We start from the raw sequence: 23,967 nt of genomic DNA, 5'->3' as shown, positions 1-23,967 counted from the left end.
GCACAGTGCCGGACTTATCAGGATTTGGGAGGAGATCAGGTTGGAAAGGTAATGACACAGATTCTGCCAAATTGCTTTACATTTTAAAGTAATTAGAATAAAATTTATAGTATTTTGTTTTTAAAAAGGATGTCTCTCTTTAAAAGTACCCAGACTATTATTTTCCACTTCTAAATTTGTTAAATCTAACTTTTTTCTTACAAGTATTCTCATTATTCTGTGAAACAGGTAGAAGTCCCAGCTCCCTTTGATTTGTCATATAAAACTGTGGACCAGTGGGAGATAGACCGCAACTCTGTACAGCTTCTGAAGCGATTAGGATCCGGTCAGTTTGGCGAAGTGTGGGAAGGCCTGTGGAACAATACCACTCCAGTAGCAGTAAAAACATTGAAACCAGGTATGGGAATGAGAATGTCGAAGACTAAATGGTACATGTTGGTTTTTATACGCTCAACTTGCCACTGTCCAAGAGGTCATGGGACAGCCAAGGGGCAGCAAGCAAGTATTGTAATCACTCTCCCTGGCCCAGGTAACCATAACCTGTGGCCATGGCTTCAGAATGTAAGGCAAGAGTATGCTCCTGGAATCAGGTAGGTCTTAAAATGTCTCCAATGCAAGTTTTCAAAAAGGCATCTCTTCTCTAGAGTTAGAATTCAATTCTTCAATGTTCCTCTCCTCTTCTTTTCCTCTAGCCTTAGGCAAAAAATACTGTCTTTACTGAAAAAACTTAAAAAGAAATCAGTAGAACCTTGGAGCTATTCAGGGAATGACTATTTTATTAAACACTAACTGTGTATGGTTAAAGGTAAAATGGCCCATCGAAAAGACTTCATATTTGAAAATGTAGGAACTATTTTTTCTTCCGTCTTCCTTTTTCCTGTAGTAGAAATTAAAAGTATGCTAAAATCCATATTTATTCAGCCAGGCATTATTCCCTCCATTTCAAAGGTGGGATAAGAGAATTTAGAGAGATTAAGTAACTTTCCTAAGGCTTTGTAATCATATGATCTTGAGTAAATTTTTAAACTACTCTATGCCTCAGTTTTGTCATTTGCAAAATAGAGATACTAATAAGGCCAAACAAGCAGAGTTATTATGAAGATTAAATAAGGTCCTTAGTGGAAATGCTTTGAATAATATCTGGTTCATAGTAAGTCACCAATAAAAAGTATGACTATTATTATTATTACAAAGTCAGTAAATGGCAGAGCTAGAATTTGAACTCACATCTATTACTGTTGCATCACATGCCAGCGAAGTGACATTCTATGAAAGTGCAATGTTATGGTAGTAGCCTCATATCTACTTCTAATAACATAGATAAGAATAATAACCAGAGGCTAGAATATAGTTCTCTGGGGGACCTCCATTATCTACCTAGTCCCGAAGTCTTAGAGATTTAGAAAGTCTCCTGGTGGCAGAACTTGAGCACCTGGATGCTACTGGCTGGTCTTAGAATGTAGCATCACAATTCCCAAACTGTGTGCCAGGGTGCCTTGGGGCACCACAGTGAATTCACAGGGATGCTGCAGGATATTTAAACGTTTTGAGGTAAACATCTTAAATAGCTCACAAACTGCTACACAGTAAGGTAGTTCGCAGTTTCAGGATTAGATCATGTTACATTCCTTTTGCTGACACTGTATCTTTGTGGAGCTGGGTTTTTGGTGGCTGCTGTGATCACATGCAAGGTCCACACAAAAATCAACGTGGAGCAGGAAGTATAGGTCGCAGTGTTCTGTCTGCTTCCAAGACTTGAGAAATTGTGCAGTGCCCAGCAGATGCTTACATCTCTTTAGTAAGTAATTGTGGTTAAGAATGAAATAAAATATTATTTTTGCTTTCAATCTATCTGCATTACTTTTTTAAATGGATGCGTTGTTAGGACAGGAATTCTTCTTAAATTGTTTGGATTTAACCAAGTAATCAGTAGAATTGTTAGGTATTCATTTTGCCTTAGGGGCATCGTGAAAAATGTTACCGAGACAGTGAGGGTGCCGTGAACTGAGAAGGTTTGAGACTCTCTGGTGTAATAGGTAAGAGCACAAAGCTTGGTGTGAAATAAACTTGAGTCCAAATTTGGTTCTGCCTTCTATGACTTCAGACAATGTATTAACCTTTTTGGATCTCCTCCTCTGGAAGTGGGAATTATATTAGTTCTTACTTCATGGGGTTTTATAAGGACAAATTGAATCAAGAACATCTGCAGTGAGTTTTTAATAAATGTTAGCTTCAACAGGCTGCTGACATATGTCTACTGAAGTGCATATTTGATAGTTCAGGAGTCCAGTCTTGGCATTTACTCCTGCCACATGAAACAATGGAGAAACACTTTTAAGTGGCCAGAGGCCACATGAGTTCTCTGGGGGGGACAATCTATTCCAGCACCTGAGATTTGCACAGTCACTGCATCTGCATGATTTTAAATCTGAAGCTTGTTGACAATTGAGACTAAACTTTATTGTCCAATCTAATCATTCTTTTCCAAAAAAGAAGGAGCTAGCTATCCATCCTAACATTGCTCTCTAAGGAAAGCCTTCTGGAGGTTAAAAGAAAACAAAAAATTAGATTTCTTATATTAAAAAAAAAGTGCCATGATAGTTTTCTCTCCAGCAGGAATAATTGTTATTGATTTACAGTGTAATAGCAGCAAACAGCCTCGGTGATTGGTTAAATGTCTTCACTTCACTGGGGCCATTAATCAATCTTAGCAGCTATTTATTGCTTAGCAGACTACCATGCAATAAAGACAAACCTGAAATCAACTCCCACAGTAGCTTTGACAGGCAAAAATTAATATTTAATGTTGCATTACTGGCCAAGTTGAGATGGTCTCCTTCGCTGTGCAGCTGGTCAGCTGCAACCTGTGTGGCCGCAGAGCGCTCTGAGCAGCCTTTACCTGCAGAGGCTCCTGCTGTACCGTGGCTTCAGCTCTTATGGATAGTCTGATTTGGCAATGATTTGAGTGTCCTGCATCCCACGAGTTTGATGGCCACCCAAAGCATCAACACGGAAACATATTGTACATATAAATTGTCTGAATGATGATCATAATTGATGCTATGACTGGAAGCTTCATGAATTATAATTTTTTTTAGGAGTGGAGAGAATCTCATTATATCCACGTTTGACCATAAGCCAAACTAATTGTAACAGCCAAGAACAGTCCTTTATTATGGTTTCTGGGCCTCTTTTATTCTCAGCTCCATTTTGCCACTATGATCCAAGATTTTAATCCTATTTGATTATGTAGAGCGAACCAGTGGTTGAGATGGAGTTGAAGGAGCTCAGCATAAAGTGATGGAGAAGAGAATGGACCATTTCCCTCTACTCTCTCTCTTTAAGTCCTTGCCCCTTCCCCTCAGCCCGCGAAAAAATACTTATTGTTGCTCTGTTTGGTTTTCCTAAGAGTATGCATATGAATAATAGTACAAATCATGGTTAAGTCATTGAATATTTATGTGCCAGGTGATGCTATTATCTTGATAATGATTTTGTGATGTCAGTAGGATTATTAGCCATGTTTTACAGATGAAGAAACTGAAGTTCAGAAACATTTGCTAACTTGTTCAAGATCACACAACGAGCTAGGATTTGTCCAGAATCCACTATTTGATCAAGCCTGGATTCTGAACTTCTAGACTCTTGAAGGGCTTACCAAAGGCTAAACTGCCTAAATGCTTTACATGAAATGATCTACAGGTCACATGTAACTTGTCTTAACTGCATGTTAATAAACAAATCAGAGTATTAGCTTGGAATGTCAAAGCTTATCCATGCCTGGGTTCAAATATTATTTGTGAAGTCTTCAAAACGAGAGGGTGATGAATGCAAATGTCTCTGAGCATCAGTGGAAATGGTATTTGCATTATCCATAGTGAATACTGACCTGTGAACTGAGAGTATTTCTTCAATTACAGTAATGCCTCTGAAACATCATATCCTAAAAGAAGTGAAAGATTTTAAAATTACTGATGAAATGTAAAGTCCAGGTATCCTTCCTCCTGTTAGTTTTATTTGATGTTAACTACCTGGCACTTTGCATGGTGAGTCAGAGTTTAGCCATTTACATACAATTCAATTATAGATGAGCCTTTAAAATAGGCTTCAAAGTTGTCTCCCTTATCGTTTGGTCAAGTTATTAGGACTCTGACTGCAGAAGTATTAATACAGGAGAATATGTTGAATATTAGCTTCAAGTTAGACATATAAGACTGGTGAGAAAAACACTAAGTTTGAGGGTTGGCCCTTGAACGTTTTCTGCTTGGCCTATACTGTATGTCCCTACAGAATTAAGGATGCAAATATGGGAGAATTTCATTGCTTTAGGATTGTCATCCAGCTCTTTCCACAGTGGGTACCAAGGGCAGGGCAGCTATCAGCCTTCCTTTGATCCTCGACCAAAAAGCTCTGGCTGCAGTAATTAAACACCCAGTGTCTTCCCGTGTTCATGTTAATAGAATGTCTTCTCTGTGTGTTCTTAAGATGCCTGCCTTGCTTTATCAATTAGAATGTCAGTCTCTCCTTTTTCTTCATTTTTCGTATGGACCTGAATCAACCTCTTTTCACCTACAGGTCATAACACATAAGCTGCACACCCCCAATGCACCAACATGTCAGTAATTAGGTTGTCCTGGCTGAACTGATTCTCTTCTTTGATAAATCTGGAGATTTGTGACACTGATGCTCTTACTTCACTGAGAGGCAGGAAGCAATCTTGGTGATTCCCACCAGGCTGCTGTGAGGATAGAAATGCTTCAATAACAGAAAGTGATTTCTCCCTCTTTTTGTTTCAGGTTCAATGGATCCAAATGACTTCCTGAGGGAGGCACAGATAATGAAGAACCTGAGACATCCAAAGCTTATCCAGCTTTATGCCGTTTGCACTTTAGAAGATCCAATTTATATTATTACAGAGTTGATGAGACATGGAAGTCTGCAAGAATATCTCCAAAGTAAGCTAAAGACTTAATAAAAGGAAAAAAAAAAGAGGAATTTGGTCTAGCTACTCCTATAAATGCCAGTTTAGCAGGCCTTCTGTAACCCAAAAGATATTTACTATGTGGATATCTGTGAGAATGAGTGTCTTAACATTGAATTGCTCAACTACTCTTTAATAGAATATACACTACGTACTCAAAGGGGGGAAATATTTATGTAGTGGAAGAACAAATTGTTCACAGAAGGCACATTGGAGTATTTAAGTGTAATGTGGAAAATTGAAGAATAGAGGTTTTGCATGGTGCTGTGTTTCCTACAATAACTAATTGAACATTATCAGTCATGGACCAATATTTTTGATGGCCCAGAATTGGGAGGCGTGGAATACTTTAGGAGAATGTCTTTGCTAGTGTTTGGCAACAGTGTACTTGTTAGTGTTTAAAATACTTCCACTGCTAGGTTACATTAGAATTTTCAGACTAAAAAGCAGAGATAAACTACTGCTTTATTTCTACATCTGTTTCATATAGCCAGAGAAGACTTAAGGGCATTGTGAAATTTTGATGTTTATTACAAATGAATAATTTAATAAGCAACAACGTAATAAGCATTAAAATGAGATGTTCAAAGTAGTGGAGATCAAGTACTGAGAGAATAATTCGTGCTTAAAAAAGAGACTTTTTCTAAATTTTCTTGAAATTTGAAAGTGGGATCGATAGAATGTATATAGGTAAAGAGAGGTGAGAATAATAAACAAAGATATCAGAAAGATAAAAGTATTCTCTGATTTCAGGGTGGCTTGTGAAGCTGGTGATATTGAATTGCAAAACTAGATAAGAAGAGCAAAAAACATAAGGCCTGTTAAATGCTGTTAAAGACAAAAGTATGCCTAGCTCCCTTGCATAAAGACATCACATTTAACAGCATCTGAATATTTCACCCACCATAGCAAGACCAACCTCAGCCATTGACCCCTTTTGCTTTATTCCCAGGGAGAAAAGTACAGAAGCCATCATGGTCATCTCTAACAAAAATGCTTTGTCAAGGTCACTTATAACATTCACACTGTTAAATCGAATAGTCAATTCTCAATCCTTAGATCTGTCAGCAGTATTTAGTTCAATAGACACTCTTTCCTTCTGGAAACATTTTCTCCATTTGGCTTCCAGGATGCTTCAGTCCGCAGCTTTTCCTCCTGTCTTTCCTGTGGGTTTTTCTCGATCTACGTGATTTCCCTCATCTCCAAATCTCTCAATATCTTGGAATTTTCCAGGACTCTTTTACAACATCACTAGTTCCCTTGCCAATCTCAACCAGTCTTATTGTTTAATAACATTTATGTATTAGCAATTCCCCAAATTATATACCTCCATTTCTTTGGTCATATATCCAACTGCCTTCTTTACTTCTCCACTTGAACACTGTATCAGTCTGGGTAATGTAGCTATGATGCAGTAACAAACCTCTCTAAATCCTAGAGGCTTAGCACTAGTGTCTATTTCTTGCTCCTGCTACATATGCAAAATAGATTGGCTGGTGGCTCAGGTCTTGTGATCACCTTGGCAGGAGCAGATGTGACTAATCTCATTCTGGCTCTTACAGCTTCTGACCAGGGTGACAGAGGTAACTTCTGTGCCCTTTTCATTTGGCCAAACCAAGTCAAAGGGAGTAGGGGAGTACAATCCTCTAACGTGCTTGAAGGGAGGAAAAAATAAATGTTTATGAACCGCCCTGATTTATATCACATATGTCTATTAGACCTCTCAAAGCAACATGTCCAAAACCTGGTCTCTTATCCCCAGTAATCTGCTACTCTTGTGGTCTTCCCATCTTTGATAACATCACCGCACAAGCCTAATATCTTGGAGTCCTCTCTCCTTCTTCTCACGTCCTATATCTGACCAACAAGCAAATCTCCTTGGCTTGTTTTCCAAATATATCCAAGATTTTACCACTTCTCAACACTCTCATCTTGGTCCAAGCTGCCATAAACTCCTGGATTCTGAATAGCCTCCTAATTGGTCTCTCTCTTTTGATTCTTCAGTCTCTTCTCAACACAGTAGCTGGAGAAGTCCTGTTAAAATGTAAATCAAGGGGGCTAGCCCAGTGGCATAGTCGTTGGGTTCATGCTCTCTGCTTTGGCAGCCCGGGGTTCACAGTTCCAGATCCTGGGTGAGGACATAGCACCACTTGTTATCCATGCTGTGGCAGCATCCCACATGAAATAGAGGAAGATTGCCACAGATGTTAGCTCAGGGCAATCTTCCTCACAGACACACACACAAAAATGTGTACATCAGATCATGTCCCTCGTCAGCTCAAAAGCTTCAATGCCTTCCATTGGTTCTCTCTGTAGCACCCATAAAGTCCTGCATGACCTGGCTCTCCGTTGCCTCTCTGACCACATCTCCCACAGCTTTCCCCTTGTTCATTCTCTGTCAGCTACACTGCTTTTTGCTGCTCTCTGTATTTGCCAGATGGACTTTGCTTCAGGCCCTTTGCAGTTGCTGTTTCCTCTATCTGAAGTTTTTCCTGTTACTTATCCACATAGCTCACTTCCTCACTTCCCAAAAGTCTTTATTCAGGTGTCCCTCTCATGGTGAGTCCTTCACTGGTCACTTCTAAATTCTAAAATTTAATCTCCGTTCGCTGACTCATTATATTATTCTTTCCTACCTTTTGTTTTCTTTTCTTAGCTGTTAATCATCTTATACTGCATGACTTATTTATTTAGCTTCTTTTTAGTATTTTCTAAAATACAATTAGCCAGCCCTGGTGTTCTAGTGATTGAGATTCAGTGCTCTCACTGCCATGGCCTGGGTTTGTTTCATGCTCAGGGGACCATACCACCCATCTGTCAGTTGTCATACTGTGGTGGCTGTGTGTTGCTGAAAGCTATGCCACTGGTATTTTAATTACCAGCAGGGTCACCCATGGTGGGCAGGTTTCAACAGAGCTTCCAGACTAAGACAGACTAGGAACAAGGACCTGGCCACCCACTTCTGAAAAAATTGGTTGTGAAAACCCTATGAATAACAGCAGATTATTGTCTAATATATCCCTGCAAAGTGAGAGGATGGTGCAAAAAGACTGGGCAGGGTTCTGCTCTGCTGTACACAGGGTCACCAGGAGTCTGAATTGAAGGTACTAACAACAAGAAGAAAAATACAACTCCATGAGGACAGAGATTTTTCTTTGTTTTAGTACTAAAACAGCGTCTGTCACATAGAAAGTGTGCACTAATTATGTGTTGACTGAATGAATATATTAATGGAGAGATTAAGTTGGGGCCATCCTGAACCTAATACAGTTGGGCCTTGGGGTTGAGCTTGTTTTGAGACTCTTGGTATCAGCTTGAAAAGATCCACTTATCACATTGCAAACTCCTTTGGTGCTGAGGATTTCCATGGCTTGTTGATGTGTTTTACTCAGGGCCGAGCATGAATCCTGTCATCTTCTGGATTGGGTCATCAGGGTGAAGTTTACCAAGGCCTTCATTAGCCAGGATCCTTAGTAGCCAGGAGGAGTAATGAAGATATGCTCATTACAGACAATCCCTTCCCAATCAAGAGGGTTTAAATTCAATGCAGTTATCATTAACTGAATCTGCCACTCTTAAACAGCCCATCATGATAAATATTATTAAGCTGAAAGACTCTTGAGTAATGGAACATAATTGAAAATATTTTCTTGCTGCGGATGTAAGTTGTCACAGGTCTGTGAACCTTTCTATCAGTTTTGACATCTGGCCGTTGTATTAGAAGTCTGCTCTGAGGTTTATTTAGGCAGTTCCTAGGCCACTGTATTCTTTCAGGGTAGGAAATGTGTTATTCAATTTCCTTCACCATTGTGCCTGTCAGTGAAAACCTTTTTATAGCCACTATAATAAGATTAGATGTTGTATTTGATAGGTGAAATAATACACATATTTTTCTATAGAACCATCTGTGTAGTCCCTAAGCTTGGCTGAATATTTTTTTGTAGGAAATTTCTCCAAAATGGAAGAAGCTTGTCAAACAACTTTAGCATTGAGGTTAACTGATGACTGGTATTTCTTATGGAAATTTAAAGAGGATAAATATCTGCATTTTTTTTTTTTTTTTTTTTTTTAGTTTAGTTGGGCTTGTTTTCTTTCCAATAAATACTTATAGAATATCTAATATATGTCAGCGTATTTTCGTTTTCTTACTAAATCAAGTCCTAGCATGTTGTTCATCATTCTCAGGGACAGTTCACTTAATGTTTTCACTGAGATATCCTGTACAAATATTAACTTAGTTCATTCTTCTAACAACTCCATGAAGTAAGTATTGTGATTATGGTCCTCATTTTACAGTTGAAGAAACTGAGGTATGAAGAAGTTATGGAACTCATCCAGGGTGGTTGACAGGAATTCAAACCCAGGAAATCTGGCTCCACAGTGCTATGCTTTTAACCATATGCATAGCACGGATGTTATTTTCCTAACATCAACCTGTATCTATTATCTGTCACAGCACAACAAATTACCCCCAAGCTTAGTGGCTAGAAGTGGCAAGCATTTATTATCTCACGGCGTTTGTAGTCAGGAATCCGGGTGTGGCTGAGCTGGATCTTCCAGCTCGGGGTTTCCCACAAGGCTGCAACCATCGTGTTGGCAGGTGCTCCACTCATCTGAAGGCTCTAGGGGAGGTTGACCTACTTCCAAGCTCCCTCATGTGATTGTTGGCAGAAGTTGGCCCCTTGGGGCTGTTGATTGAGGAAGTCAGTTCCTTGCTCGTTGTTGGCCAGAAGCTGCCCTATGTTCCTTGTTACCTGGACGTCTCTGCAGAGCAACTTGCAGCATGGCGGCTGGCTTCATGAGAGTGAGCAAATGAGAGAGCAAGACAGTGGACAGTTCCAACAAGACAAGGTCACAATCTTTGATAACTTATCTTGGAAGTGATACCCCATCACTTTTGCCTTATTCTATTTGTTAAAAGTGAGTCAGTAGCTAACAATAATGTACAACTGAAATTTCACAAGGTTGTAAACTATCATAACCTTAATAAAAAGTTTAAAAAAAAGAGAGAGTCAGTAGGTCCAGATCACACTTAATGGAAGGGGATTTCATGCGGCATGAATACCAGGAGGCGGAGATCATTGGGAACCATTTTAGAAAGTGCTTACCACACAGCCCAGGACAAGTCACCAGTTTATCATAACTTTTTTACATTTCTTTTCTTTCTTTCTTTTTTTTTGTGAGGAAGATTGGCCATAAGCTAACATCTGTTGCCAATCATCTTCTTTTTGCTTGAGGAAGATTGTCTGTGAGCCAGCATTTGTGCCAATCTTCCTCTATTTTGTATATGGGATGCTGCCACAGCATTGCTTGATGAACAGTGCGTAGGTTCATTTTCAGATCCAAACCTGTGAACCCCGGGCCACTAAAGTAGAGTGCACACACTTAACCACTGTGCCGCTTGGCGGCCCCCGTTTCTTTTCTTATTGAGTGAATTTGATATCAAAAGGCATAGCTGTTTTGGTCATCACAGCAGCGATGCTTTGCCGTTATGCTGCACACTAAATTATATTTTGTCTTTTTGCTTATATCTCATTTTAGCCTGAATAATTAATGTTAGCTGCTATAACATACACTTCAAAAATCTCAGTGACGTAACTAAAAATACGCATTTTTGACATGTGTCAGACTGGTCTTCTAGGTGGCTTTCTTTAAACACTGACACAGGGATTTAGGCTCCTTTCATCATGTGACTCTGCTGATTCAAAATTCATCCTTTCTAACTACAAAGATGTGGGATATAATATAAGGATCAGGCCTGGAGTGATGAACATCTCTGCGCACATTGCAGTGCACAAAACTACTGATGTGGCCCAACTTAACCGCAAGGGAAAATGGGGAATATAGTCTTCTGTGTATGCCCAGGAAGAAAACGACAAACGGATCATTCAGCTGTTAGTTTTGCCTCACATCCTATTTAAATATTCAGCTTGATTAAAATATATATATGTATGTACACATACACACTGTGCGCTGTGCTTAGGTCTTTCTCATTTAAAAACTTCCCTTGACTCTATTTATTTATTTCATTTTTTAATTAAAAAAGCATACATGTAGAAAGTACATAAATCATATAGTACAGTAATTATAAAGTGAGCAAGTAAACAACTGTGCAGCCACTGCACAAATTAAAAATGAGAACATGGCCAGCACCAGCCAGCACCGGAAACCCCCTGAGTCACATTGTCAATGACAACTCCTTTCTTTTGTGAATTTCGTGATAATTGCTTTCCCTTGACTTACATTTTCCTCTATCAGCTCACTGTTGTCTTCTCTTCTTGACTAGGTTTTTGAAAATTCATGTCTCCCCTCTTGCTGTCTTCAGGTCCTCAACTCCCATTCAGCCCTTTCTCTTCTCAAAACCTTTAACTGTTATGATATTTTTTCCTGGTTCTCATGTTTTTCTTCTGGCTGATTCTTCTCAGTTTTCTTGCAGGTTTATCTTCCTCTGCCCACCCTAAATATTGGTGTTTCTCATGATTCTGTCACTTTTTAGTAGTCTCTGCCACTTTAACTCCCATTCATAAACTATGACTGTCAAATCCATATCTGTAGCTGCGTCTTTCCCATGAGCTCCAGACCCGTAAGCTTGTCTTCTTTTCAGCATTTCTATTTGCGTAATCCATATGTATCTCTAGTTTAACAAATCCTAAACTGTTTAATTCTAACTAAACAGCAGCAATGGTAATCGTAACAGGTAGAGTTTACTGAGTTCTCCTTGGAGCCAGGCACTGTGTTAAGTGCTTGACATGTATTGACTCATTTTAATGTCCATTTGATTAATTCTCATTTTAACAACTACTACCATAAGATAATTGCAATTATCACTATATAGATGAGGAAAATGAGGCACAGAAGTGTTAAGCAACTTGCCCAAGGTCAGGAAGAAATGTGAGGAAGAGCCCTGGTCCACATTCTGGCACTCTAGCTTCAAACCAGTCTTCCTAACCCCTGAACTGTATATGGCTGCCTCTCAAGTCAGTAGTTGTGTCTAAGACTCTTGAACATGAGTCCAATGCACTTTTCATAATATTTGGCTTATTCAGACAGAAAGAGAAATTTAAAAAAATGTTATCAAGCTTAATGGAGTACAAATGTAATATACACATTTTATAACTACTGATAGACCTTTCATTTTGTTAGTGAGCTAGTTTTTAAGACCAATATGATGGAAGAATGAGAACTTTTCATTGACTCAGCCATGCAAATTAGCATTATTTTATAGATTCAAAGACTAAAACAAACTATGCAGTGTTTGAAAGAAATCCAGAGGCAACCAAGTAACAATTTCCATGAAGCGATGAGTCAATAATATGTGGTATTGAAAAGGGCAGTGGCTGGACTCTTTCAGATATTTATAGCTGTGTTTGGATCATGTGACACTATTGCTTCTTTCTCTGTTTGATACTCATTCAGAGAAGAGAAGGCCACAGCCTTGGAATGTGTTTAGACTCTGAAAATTGTCACCTCCTTAACCCTTCACAAGAAATGAAATGGTTTACATTGGTTATATTTCTTTGCTAAACAGATCAGTGCTATGGTGCTTAATCTCATTGATAGCTTGTTATCAAAATTCTCAGAATTCACTTCAATAGTTTGAATGTTCTCCAAAGTAAATCTCTTATTTTCTCTTTTTCCCTAGATGATGCTGGATCAAAAATCCATCTGCCTCAGCAGGTAGACATGGCGGCACAGGTTGCCTCTGGAATGGCCTATCTGGAGTCCCAGAACTACATCCATAGAGATCTGGCTGCCAGAAATGTCCTTGTTGGTGAACATAATATCTACAAAGTGGCAGATTTTGGACTTGCAAGAGTTTTTAAGGTAGATTTGGTTTCGTTTTAATTGGTTTGTAATGGGTCAAAAGCCTAACAGACAGTAGACTAAGAGATTTACTGTTATTTTTCAAAACAATGTTTCTCCAAGTTCTGTGGTCCATAGACCACTTCAGGAGCCCAAGGCCTTATAGACAAACTACCAGCTGTTTCTATTTCTTCACCAAAGAGAAACAAACAGAGAAAATGATGACCAACCAGGTGGGAAAGTATATAACTAAGTTTGTAGTTGAATTATTGATCTGTTTTTCAGCACCAGGAGCTTTGGTTTGTCCGGCTATTTCCCTTATAAAAAACAGCACACTTTCTACAGTTACCCTACCCACCTCTGCTCACTTTATGCCAGGCTCATATGCATACTGTTGCAATTCTTCAGCAATCATTGGCTTTTTAATTCTTGCCTGCACCCCTCTCCCGCCTTTTTGGCATCAGGCCAAAAGAAACTGATATAGAAGATATAATATTAGGTATTTTTCTCTAATTTAATTTTTTATTTCTACATTGTACCCTAAAAATAAAGATTGGGACATGAAACACAACAAATAAATGATTCTCTTTTGATCTCCATGAATTCATCATCTTTTCTTTTTGTAAATCAATTAGAACAACAGTGAGTCGATATATTAATTTAAATCATACGGTCCTACTTTTCAATATTAGAAAGTGGTTACACAGTAATTATCAAAGTCAGTGGCTCTTCAATACCAGCAGTAAATCAGAAAACAGACTTTACTTTCAGTATTTTATTTGCTAAAGACCAGATGTAAAGCCAATATCATCACACATGAATTCTCCCATATCTAGTAGAATGCTCCTTCCAGTGCTATTTTTAGCACATAGTAGCCTCTCAAATAATATTTTATTAATGACTTCCCATGGATTTTTCAGTCTTGTGTGCCAGACTTGGAATTTCCTACTGTAATTATCAATTGAACTAAGCTCATTTTGAAACTTTTCCCTCTAAATTTTAATGTGAAACAGGTTACAGATGAACGAGGGTGGTAAAAAAAAAAAAATCTCTTTAGCTTGGCCTGATTCCTTAATGCATTAACAGGTTGATAATGAAGACATCTATGAATCTAAACACGAAATAAAGCTGCCGGTGAAGTGGACCGCGCCTGAAGCCATTCGTTCTAATAAATTCAGCATTAAGTCCGATGTGTGGTCGTTCGGAATCCTTCTTTATGAAATCATTACTTATGGCAAAATGCCTTATAGTGGTGAGTAATTAATTCTGGAGTGGGCCTTTCTGCTGCAGGTCACTTACTTAGGTGTGACTTTAACTGCTTTGCCCAGACTTGGAGGGCAGAGTTATGAGGCTGACCACACCGTGTGCCTGTGGGAGCATAATAGATAAAATTTGATGATGATAATTTTCATTAATTAGGTGTTTTATTGCCTCCTTCTCCTTTGCTCCTGAATCACAGTCTTATAGACATGACTTGCCTCTGGATTTAGTTTAATCTCTGCAGCCTGGGAAGGGGGTGGTAGACCTAATAGGTCAGCCAAAGAGATCAGTTTGCTTTGTAATCTAGAGCATAAGTGTCTATGAATTCAAGACTCTGAGCTCTAACTTGTTTCTTGTTGGTTTCACCTGATATTTTTCAGGTATGACAGGTGCTCAGGTCATCCAGATGTTGGGTCAAAACTACAGACTCCCTCAACCATCTAACTGCCCACTGCAATTCTACAACATCATGTTGGAGTGTTGGAATGCAGAGCCCAAGGAGCGGCCAACATTTGAGACACTGCATTGGAAACTTGAGGATTATTTTGAAACAGACTCGTCTTCATATTCAGATACGGAAAACTTCGTAAGATGAACATGGAAGAAGAACATCAAATAATGAAGTAGCAATAAAGTTCAATAATCAGTCCAGAAATACGACCCTGTTAACCAATTGTAAAATGAGTTTATCTTGACATATTCAAGTGATGGGGTAATTTGGCCATGAATTATAAAAAAGATTATATGTACATTTTATTAACTGGGCAACACGACAGGCTATCTAAGATGATACATCATCTCCTCACTGCCTGACAAGATGAAAGGCACTAAACAAAGTTATTTTTCTTTTTAAAAGATACTTACAATTCTATTTATTGTTTGAAATGCCGATCAAGAGGATCAACAGATGATAGTCAATTTTTACTCAGTGACTGTTGTAGCATTTTCCTGTTTACTGATTAAAGTGGTTATTCATTATTCCTCGGATTGCTGAATCCCATCAGCCTGTTATTATGAAGGAATCTGATTGCTTTGCTGCACAGCAGGACCTGTGCTTTGAGATTTTTTTTCTCTTTTAAAATATCCTGTAACTACAATGATGGTAAAGCCATGTTAAATGACTTGATTGTACTTGGAGTAATTGCACATATTTTTTCTCCTATGCAGAAACAAATGAAGCAGCTGTTGAGAAAAAGAATTAAAATCTCTTTCATTTTGTAGAAGGAAATGATGGAATTTTTCTGTACCTCAGTATGTGTCATCTGAGAATCATCTAAATTCGTTTTAATCTCTTAATGTTAAGAATCAGATTGTAAAGCTGATGAGTTATTATCTATGGAAATATGCAAGAAACATATAATAGCCCACAGGATCTGAGAAATAGGTATCAAAATAGTTTCGGAAAATGAGAGGAGAGCAGTAGGATGTTACGGCCTAGGATTTCTGAATAATTAAAACAATGTACCTTTGGCATAAAAGCAAGAGTTTTAAGTTGATTACAAAACAGGTCAAGCTCTCTTTCCATCTAGAGAGGAGGAAAAGTGTCTAACTTTGGTTATGAAACTGTATTTTTTGTCTGGTAGGACAAGAGGATTTTTACTCATCTTAAGTTTGCATTAAACTTTGTAAGAATGTGACTGCCCTCTTAAGCAAAGGGTGTATCAAATTCTGTGTCTCATTAGATGATTAGACAAAGTTCTCAAAGGTGGTTCAAAGATCTTCTGAAGCTCAGCAAGATGAATGAAAGAAGTCAGAAGAAAACAAGATTTTGAGTATATTCTGTCATCTTTCTTTAAAGGGGAAGAAGAGCATATCTAAACAGTTATAAAAACCCTAATTCAACGTGGATTAAGCACTAAGTAAATTTGTAAACTCTCTAACTGGAAGACAGGAGGTAGAGCGGGCTCCAGGCACAATCCATTAGCAGTTGGATGATGTTAACCAACACCCCAGTCCTTTCCTCCCCTCCCCTCTGCCATCAGCATTGTCCTCATTCCCGTGGTTGCAGATGGCCATCAGTAGCAACTGGGACACCCTCTTCTCTTTATCTAATGGGAGAAAATGGGAAACCTCTCTCTCTGCATTTTCAGCTTGCATAAAAATCATTCTTTTTCTGTTCAGGTAAATTGGGTCAAATGCCCAGTCCTAATTATAGACAATGTGAATGTTAGGTGCTGATTGGCTTAGAGTAAATTTTGCCACTGAAGCTGAGAATGTGCTCACCTTTCTTGGAGACAAGTTGGGAGGTAGCCTTATCTGAATAAAATTAGAGAAGATTAGATGCTGGATGGTGTCTATTAAGGAGAAAATCCCCTATTATATATATATATAGTAGGTAGGTGTGTATACATCACTCAAACTGTCCTGAAACTAAAATGGGTCATGTGGAGCTAATGATTATAAAGTCCCTTGATTCATTTATAAACAGCAAATATTTGTAAGATAAGGTCAACACTAATCTTTTTAATTAGTTGACCATGTATAGGACAACTTCAATTATTTATTTAAAGTCATCGAGTCTAATGCAATCAAGGAGCAAATTATAAATAACCAGTTATTAAAAATTCAAAGAAAATAGCTCATTTTCTACAAGTTCACTGCTTGGAGTTCAATCATGCTTGAACGTATATAGAAATGAATTGAAATATTGCTATTTTGTTGTGAAAATTCAACTACTATAATTGTCTTTTTGTGGTAGCTAATAATAATAAATTTTTTAGTAAGATTTGATTTTGAAATGTAAAAGGAAGATTATCCTTTCTTGTTTGAATATCACCTGAAACCCATTTAACTTACTATGTTTGATTCTTGGAGACATTTATGTTCAAGATTCTGTCAAAGCAATCTATTATTCTTGTTTTTACCTGATGAATCATGGAGAAAAATAATGGATTCAGTTATGAGAAGCAGTAATAGATTTTTTTTTTAAACTGACATAAATTTCTTTCCCTGTATAGAATAAAAGGATCAGGAAAAGATAAGTTGAATTTTCCTACAATGAGTCAGCTCTTGTTAAATTTACCTCCCATAAATTGTAGCAAAGCACTTTCTATGTAATGTTTTATTTATGTAATTCAGTTATTTGGAGGCGGTGGTGAGGGATGGGAGTAGATCATTTCATGTGGTATTTCAAATCTCTTTTGACAAAAGCCTAAGAATTTTTACAGTAGGAAAAATTCAAAATTCCATTAAGCCTCTTTTAAGAAGGTTAGGAAGGAAATAGGTCTACATTACCTATGGTCAAAAGAGAAAGAGAATGTGCTCCTGATAGTTGTGGAACCCGAATATTGTGTCATCAAAAACAAAGATAAAGTCAAGGTGACCAGCCATCTGCAAAGTGGACTGTGAGAGTGGGTAATCTTAAAGGACGACAAAGAACGAGCCATGGGGAAATAGCACACTGGGCCCCTTCATTCACTCATTCTACTCCAGCTTGTGTCTGCATGGTGACTGCACGGATTGACTGAACCATAAGGGGCCCAAACTCTTTTGATTCTCTGATGGCCCAAAAGAAACCATGGCCCTTGGAAGGATGCCGACTGTCATGCAGCTGGAGCTTCCTGGAGAAAGTGGGCTCAGCTGGTGATCCATGGCTTTGCCAAGAATATGCCCTACCTGCAATAACGTCTTTCATGGTGTCGTTGAGTATGTGGTTTCTGGACCAAATGCCCTGGCTAGTAGTGTGTCTGTGGTGACTTTCCAGGACTCTTTGCAAAGACACATTATGTGAACTAGAATGGTAATAATTTGTGTACTTATTCAAATTGTGCCGTTGTGTTCTCCCTTTGAGAAAGGCTGCTTTAAAAGATAAGTAAATGAGGTTTGTATGGATGGGCATTTGAATTGCCAGTGGGCTCATCTGGAAATGTATTGTCTTTTGTTATATCATTATAGAGAAGTTTTGGTCTGTAATCTTCAACATGATCCAAAAATTCAGTGTCATAAGATTTAAAAAAAAGCTGGGAATTTTGGTAGAGAACACTTACAAATCTTTTAAATCCATGACCCCAGTAATATTTTAATTTTCACAGCCTACATTGCACCATTAAACTCCTTCGGATTTTTCTCTTTTTATGTTAAGGAAGTGATGGTAAATCTCTTAAATTGTTTATTACATTTAGAAATAAACTGGAGAATAAAAGTTGTATGCAGACCCTGAATTCAGAACCCTTAACAAGTTTAACTTCCGTCTGCACTCACATGACACTGTCTACATAGGAGTGAGAAGATTAAGTTATAAGGAAAGAGACCCTTAATTATTTCCATTTAGTCTTCTTGCCTGGGTGGTTAGTTTATCCATTAGTCATCTAAAGCAACAGACTTCAATGTAACATCTTTTTCACCCTCATGGAAAATAATCAGTCCCTCCAGAAAAGGGCAGCAAATCTGAAACATGACTAAGTATCTCATTATGTCTATTGCTGTGCAGGGGGTTCAAGGCATATAACATAACAACCATGAAATCATATGTTAGGGAAAAATGGTTAAAAGCAACTAAAATTGCTTGATTTGGAAGAAGCTAAACATTGTCTAGTAATAATTTCCGGAGATTTTAGAATAAAGGCTTTGGTTGAACTATTTGTGAAAGATAAAGTTGCTTGATAATAACCAAATTCCGTTTAATTTTTATGGTCCACATAATTTCAGGGTAAAAGATATCACAGCTTTTAATCATTTTTCAAAATAGACATTTAATTGTAGATTCAGAAAGTGGGAAACAAAGCTGATTAGCCAGATTAGTATACTTTAAAGGTACCACAGTGAGATTTTTGTCTCTAAAAAATGTATATTTCTATATTATACCTTTTAATAATATTTATATTGCACAATTGCATGTGGATGTATATTACACATGATTAATTTATATATGTAGCTAAAAGGATTTCAAAAAAACCTCTTTTAATTGTACCACTTATTGTAATGTAATTACTTACCTTGGCTCAAATGCAACTATTTAATTTTTTTAAAAGTTTCTCTTTCTGTGTTCTTTAAAATACTAAGGCAAAGCCTTTTCTTGAAAATATATTTTACCCAAAGTGTTCTATCTTTATTCACACTGGATTTATTCATTATGCTAGTTATTTCAAACTGGTTATTTTTAACTTGACTTTTAAAAGTTGACGTCACTCTTTTGGAGGTCAAGTTGTTTGCAGACCCACATCATGAGTTTAATGTGTTTCATAGCAAGTAAAATGTTTCCTCAGTTGACTAAATTAAAGAGGTTGCATTTGTATGTTGGAGAAGGTAAGTCTGTGAGTCCAGGGAATATGATCTTGCCTGTGCCACATACTCACTGCAGGTCGGCTGCTTCTTGTCACCTTTCTCAGAGACCCAAGCTGATGGAGAAACCACCAGCTCTTACGTTGACAGTTACTCTGGCAGTGGGAATGAGAGCTCAGTGGGTCTATGTTGGCAATTAAGTCCTCCGGCCCAGAAGATAGACGTGTCCCTTCAACTTACAACTCTATGGCCACAATCACATAGCCTTACCCAGACACAAGGAGTGTGGGAAGTGCAGGCCAACTATGCACCCAGAGGTAGGGCGCCAGAAATATCCAGTAAGCAGCACTAACACTATCACAGCACATTATAGTGTCAAGTAAATTTTAAGTGATGCTGAGTGGTGGAAGCCCTGTATCCTTATTTATCCATTCCTTTTACTTAGTTACTTTATCCATTCATTAAGCAAATATAATTGATTGCCTATGAGTAGCAGACATTGGGCGAGATGCTTGGATAAAATTGTGAACAAGAGAGAAACAGACCCTGCTTTCTGTAAGTTTACCATCTATCAGGGGAGGCAGTTTGGAGTATATGAATCTTAGCTCATAAACCTAAGAGTCCAATTTTACCTTCTTGTTTTCTTGCTAAGAATTAATTTACTGTGTGCCAGCTGCTATCCAGTACCCACTTTCTTCTTGCTTGTTAATAATAGAACCTATTTTATTGGAGCCCAGCTAAAAGATCACAGTTCTTAGCCTCTTTTGCAGCTAGGGGTTACCAAAGAGATGTAAGAAAAAGTTGTTTGGCAGCACTTCTAGGACTGTTCCATAAGAGGTGGACAGAGAACTGGCATGGACCTTTTCTTGTCTTCTCCCCTTTTGTTATGTTTTAGTTCTGGAACTCAGTGGCCATCTTAGATAGTGAAGAAATCTTATAGATGGAAGTCACTTCTCAGGAGGGTCTGGGTCCTTGATGACAGGAAAGCTGCCACACCTGCCTTGGACTGCTGACCTCAGAAATTCTACTACAGGAGAGAAACATTGTGCTATTTAAGCAACTATTATTTCCGATCTCTAGCAATAGAGATTGGAGCAATTTCTCTTTTCTTTTTTTGAAGCTTCGGTACAGCATTGTGTATCCTAGTTGTTAGTTTTAGTTCTCTATGTGAGCCAGTGTCACAGTATGACAACTGACAGACAGGTGGTGTGGCTCCACAACCAGGAAACGAACCTGGGCTGTGGCAGTGAGAGAGCCAAATCTGAACCCCTAGACTACCAGGGCTGGCTCAGAACACTCAATTTCTGAATGGCTCATTGTCTACTTGAAACTTCCATTCCACCAGGTGTTGGAAAATAAGACTCAGTTATTTCTAGGAGTTTTTCCTAAGTACCCAGTGCTTACTTTATGTTAAGGTTTTGTAGGAGTTGGAATTGTCTAGTGCTGATATCAGTTTATTAGCTGTCCCTGTGGCCATCACTGAGATATCTTCTGTTCCATCCGAAGTGACTTATGGGTCTTAGCTCTTTATCATCTATTTCCTCATTCTTCTTGGGTCCAAAAGAAGCATTTGACCCCTCTGCCTAGATGCTTCCATGGCCAGGAGCTGCTGTACACCGCACCAGACCACGTGTCAGGAAGGACCCTGAAGAGTTCCTCCTTTTCAGACTCTACTTGGGAATACTGCCCTCAGTTTCTCCAAACCATCTGGAAATCCTTACATTCTTCCTCCTCACATTTCAGAATAAGGCCCTATTGACCTCTTATGTATCCCTTGGGCTCCATTCTGCCCCTGTCATTGGAATATTACATCTTTTAGGATGGTAGGGTTGAACAGGGTAGACCAGAAGACTGATGACTACATTTCAAAAGCCTTGAATTTTAAAAGACAAGAATTTGACTCTTGTTTTCCTATTTTCTACTGTAATAATCCTTCCTTTAGATAATAAAAGCCTCATTGACTACTAGCCTGATGTGGAAGGACCAAAGTGTAATAGAAAATACCTGAGAAAAACATCGATGAACATCTTAAAATAGTATCATACCACACATGGAAATTCCACAAAAATTACCAAATAATTACATAACTACGGCTGCACTGAGTATTATGGAGTAGAAATGTGTGGTGCTGTGGCAGTGAATAACAAGTACCCGTAACCAGGTCCAGGAGTTGGGGAGAAATGGAGAAAGTGATGTTTAAGTGTGGTCTGAAGGATGAGAAGATGTTCACTAACTCCAGGGTGAAGGAGGCACGACAAAGATAAAGAGTCTGCAAAGACAAAGAGAATGGCACAGATGAAGACCTGAAAGAGATCCACTCGATCTAGAGTGTCACCTAGAGTGTGCGGAATAAGGGGGAAAGGCACAAGTTAGCGTTGGCCAGCCAAGTCCTGTCCCAATCATGAGGGCTGTGTAGTCTAGGTTAGTAATCTTATTCTTAATCCTAATGGGAAGACATTGAAAGTTTAAAAATTGGTAGCATGATTTAATTTGAATTTTTAAAATATTATTTTTACTAATGTATGGAGAAGGATATGAGAAGACAATTGAGGAGGACCACTTGTCTGGGGGAGAGATGAGATGGGTCAGATGAGTGGCCGGCTGGAGATATAGAAAACAATGAACACATGTGAGACATCTGGAGGTAGAATCAGCAGCACTCAATAAGTGTTTGGTTATGTGGATGAGGAATAATTAGGTATCAAGGATGACCTCATGTGTCCTCTAGGAGCAACTAGATATGGAACAACGGAAAAGAAGCAGGTAAGGGGAATAATGATCATAGGTGTCATTTAGCTAATCAGTTGCTATGAAAGATCCAACTTGAGATGTTAATTAAGCAGTTGAATATCTGTACCTGGAGCTCGGAAGAGAAGTATGAAACCAACTGAAAGTTTAGGAGAAATTGGCATAAGGGAACCACATGAGGAAAGGGGACTGCTGAAAGAGAGTGGAGAATGAGAAACAAAGAGGGCCCAGCATTAGTCCCTGAGGACATGGAGCGCTTAAATTGGGGCAGAGAAGAAGCAGCCAGGGAAGTGGGTGGGAAATCAGGAGAGTGTTATCATGGAAGCTAAGAATTAAGGAGCCTCCAATTGTATTGCTTGTTAATGAGAGGGCAAAGACCTTGGAAAGTGAAAGTTTTCCATTACTTTTAGCAACATAGTGGTCCTTAAGAGTGCATTTTCACCAAAGTGGGATGAAAAGTGAGACTGTAGTAGTGTGAGGCACGAGCAAGAGGTGAATGGGGACAACATCCACGGCCTGGCAGCTTTTCCCCACATGTGGTTGTGAGTGTAAGAGGACAGGCAACAGGTAACAGTGAATGTGGCACGCAGAGGGGTGTGTGTGTGTTTCTAAAAATCAGAGAGACTAGATTTTGTTTGAGTGCTGTTAGGATGGCTGTTGCAAGTTATTTCAGCCGGAATATGTAGTGTAGGAACATTTTGTGACTCAAATTTGAAAGAATAAGTGCTATCTTGCTCATTGAATTTGTGTCTATTAGGGGAACCAAAGTCTGGAATGCAGTAAAAACATATTTTGAACTGATACACTCTTATTCCAGGACCATTTACCTTGTTTTAGTGAAAACTTCATGGTGGAATTTTCTTACCTGTTTCCCTAAGATTGATCTAGTTTGCTAATATTCTGTGAGTTGATAGGTAGCTTTTCTTTAGAAATATAAGTTTAACCTGGACTAGAGAAACAGTAAAAAAAAAAAAAGAAAGAAAGAAAAAAATTCAAGCATTCCAAGTAAAATATCTGTTCATTTTCCCTGAATATGGATGTCAGGTCTAATTGTTCAAAATGAAACAATATGGCTCATTGCAGATGAATTATGAAATCCATTTAAAAGCATGTTAAAAAAGTGTCAAGGAGGTGATAAGAAGCTTGAGTTTTAATATTTCAGGGGAAGACATCTGAACCACCCCCAAAGAATATAGCAGTAAAAAAGAATAAAAGGGAAAAAGAAAGAAAAGTGAAAACAAAGACAAAGCTATTTTAAGAAAACATATTATCAAAGTCTTAGCAGAAATGTTTCTTCCTTTATCTGGTTAATCGGCTTATGAATAATGAGAAACTTTCTTATTTGGCTTTAAAGTATCCTTAGTTCAAATTTTTAGGACCTGAGTCAGACAGAAGTGATTTTACAATAAAATCTTTCTTGGGCATTATCTTCATCAATCTATTTTCACAGAACCACAGAATTTTAGAGCTGGTAGGAACCCTGGAGATCCTCTCCTAGTTGATTTCTCAGGAGCTCTTCCCCTTCTTTTGCAATGAAAACTCAGAAGCAAAAATAATAAAAAGCAAGGGATATTTAGTTATTTGAGAGATATTTTCCTTCAAATGAAACTGCTTCATAAACTCTTTAAATCCTTGCAGAATTATTTGCAAATCTTCAAGAAAAGACTTGGCATAAATAAGATTGTCTCAAGTTAATTGTCTTTTCCCTGTATTTTAGAGAAACTTATGGCACTCAGTTTGGAGAAAAACAAAGATAAAATCAAAGATGTGATTTTGTCTCTGTACATTAAAAATATTTTAAATCGTGCAAGATGTGCAATGTTGTGCAAATGAGAATGGGTGCCAACATTGAGTAACAGCAAAATCAAAGCAACAGGGTAAATTAATTTCATGAGTTCTCAAGCTAACCAGCAGATGGGTCCCAGATTGCTGCCAAAGGGCTTATGATTACAAGA

The 23,967-nt window shown here is 38.2% G+C and overlaps 1 protein-coding gene across 1 annotated transcript in view; it reads left to right on the top strand.

Moving 5' to 3' along the window:
- Nucleotides 1–18,619, top strand: part of FRK (fyn related Src family tyrosine kinase) — a 99,900-nt gene extending 81,281 nt beyond the window's left edge. Inside the window, exons 4-8 of the mRNA XM_008518270.2 lie at nt 229–397; nt 4,797–4,955; nt 12,624–12,805; nt 13,871–14,036; nt 14,425–18,619. Coding sequence (XP_008516492.1) covers nt 229–397; nt 4,797–4,955; nt 12,624–12,805; nt 13,871–14,036; nt 14,425–14,639 — 891 coding nt within the window. The 3' untranslated portion in view covers nt 14,640–18,619. The remainder of the gene's footprint in view (nt 1–228; nt 398–4,796; nt 4,956–12,623; nt 12,806–13,870; nt 14,037–14,424) is intronic.
- Nucleotides 18,620–23,967: the final 5,348 nt, after the last annotated feature.

This window comes from Equus przewalskii, chromosome 9, assembly GCF_037783145.1.
Source record: "Equus przewalskii isolate Varuska chromosome 9, EquPr2, whole genome shotgun sequence".
NCBI classification, from domain to species: domain Eukaryota; kingdom Metazoa; phylum Chordata; class Mammalia; order Perissodactyla; family Equidae; genus Equus; species Equus przewalskii.
Note: the sequence above shows the minus strand (reverse complement) of the source record. Positions and strands in the feature narration are given on the sequence as shown.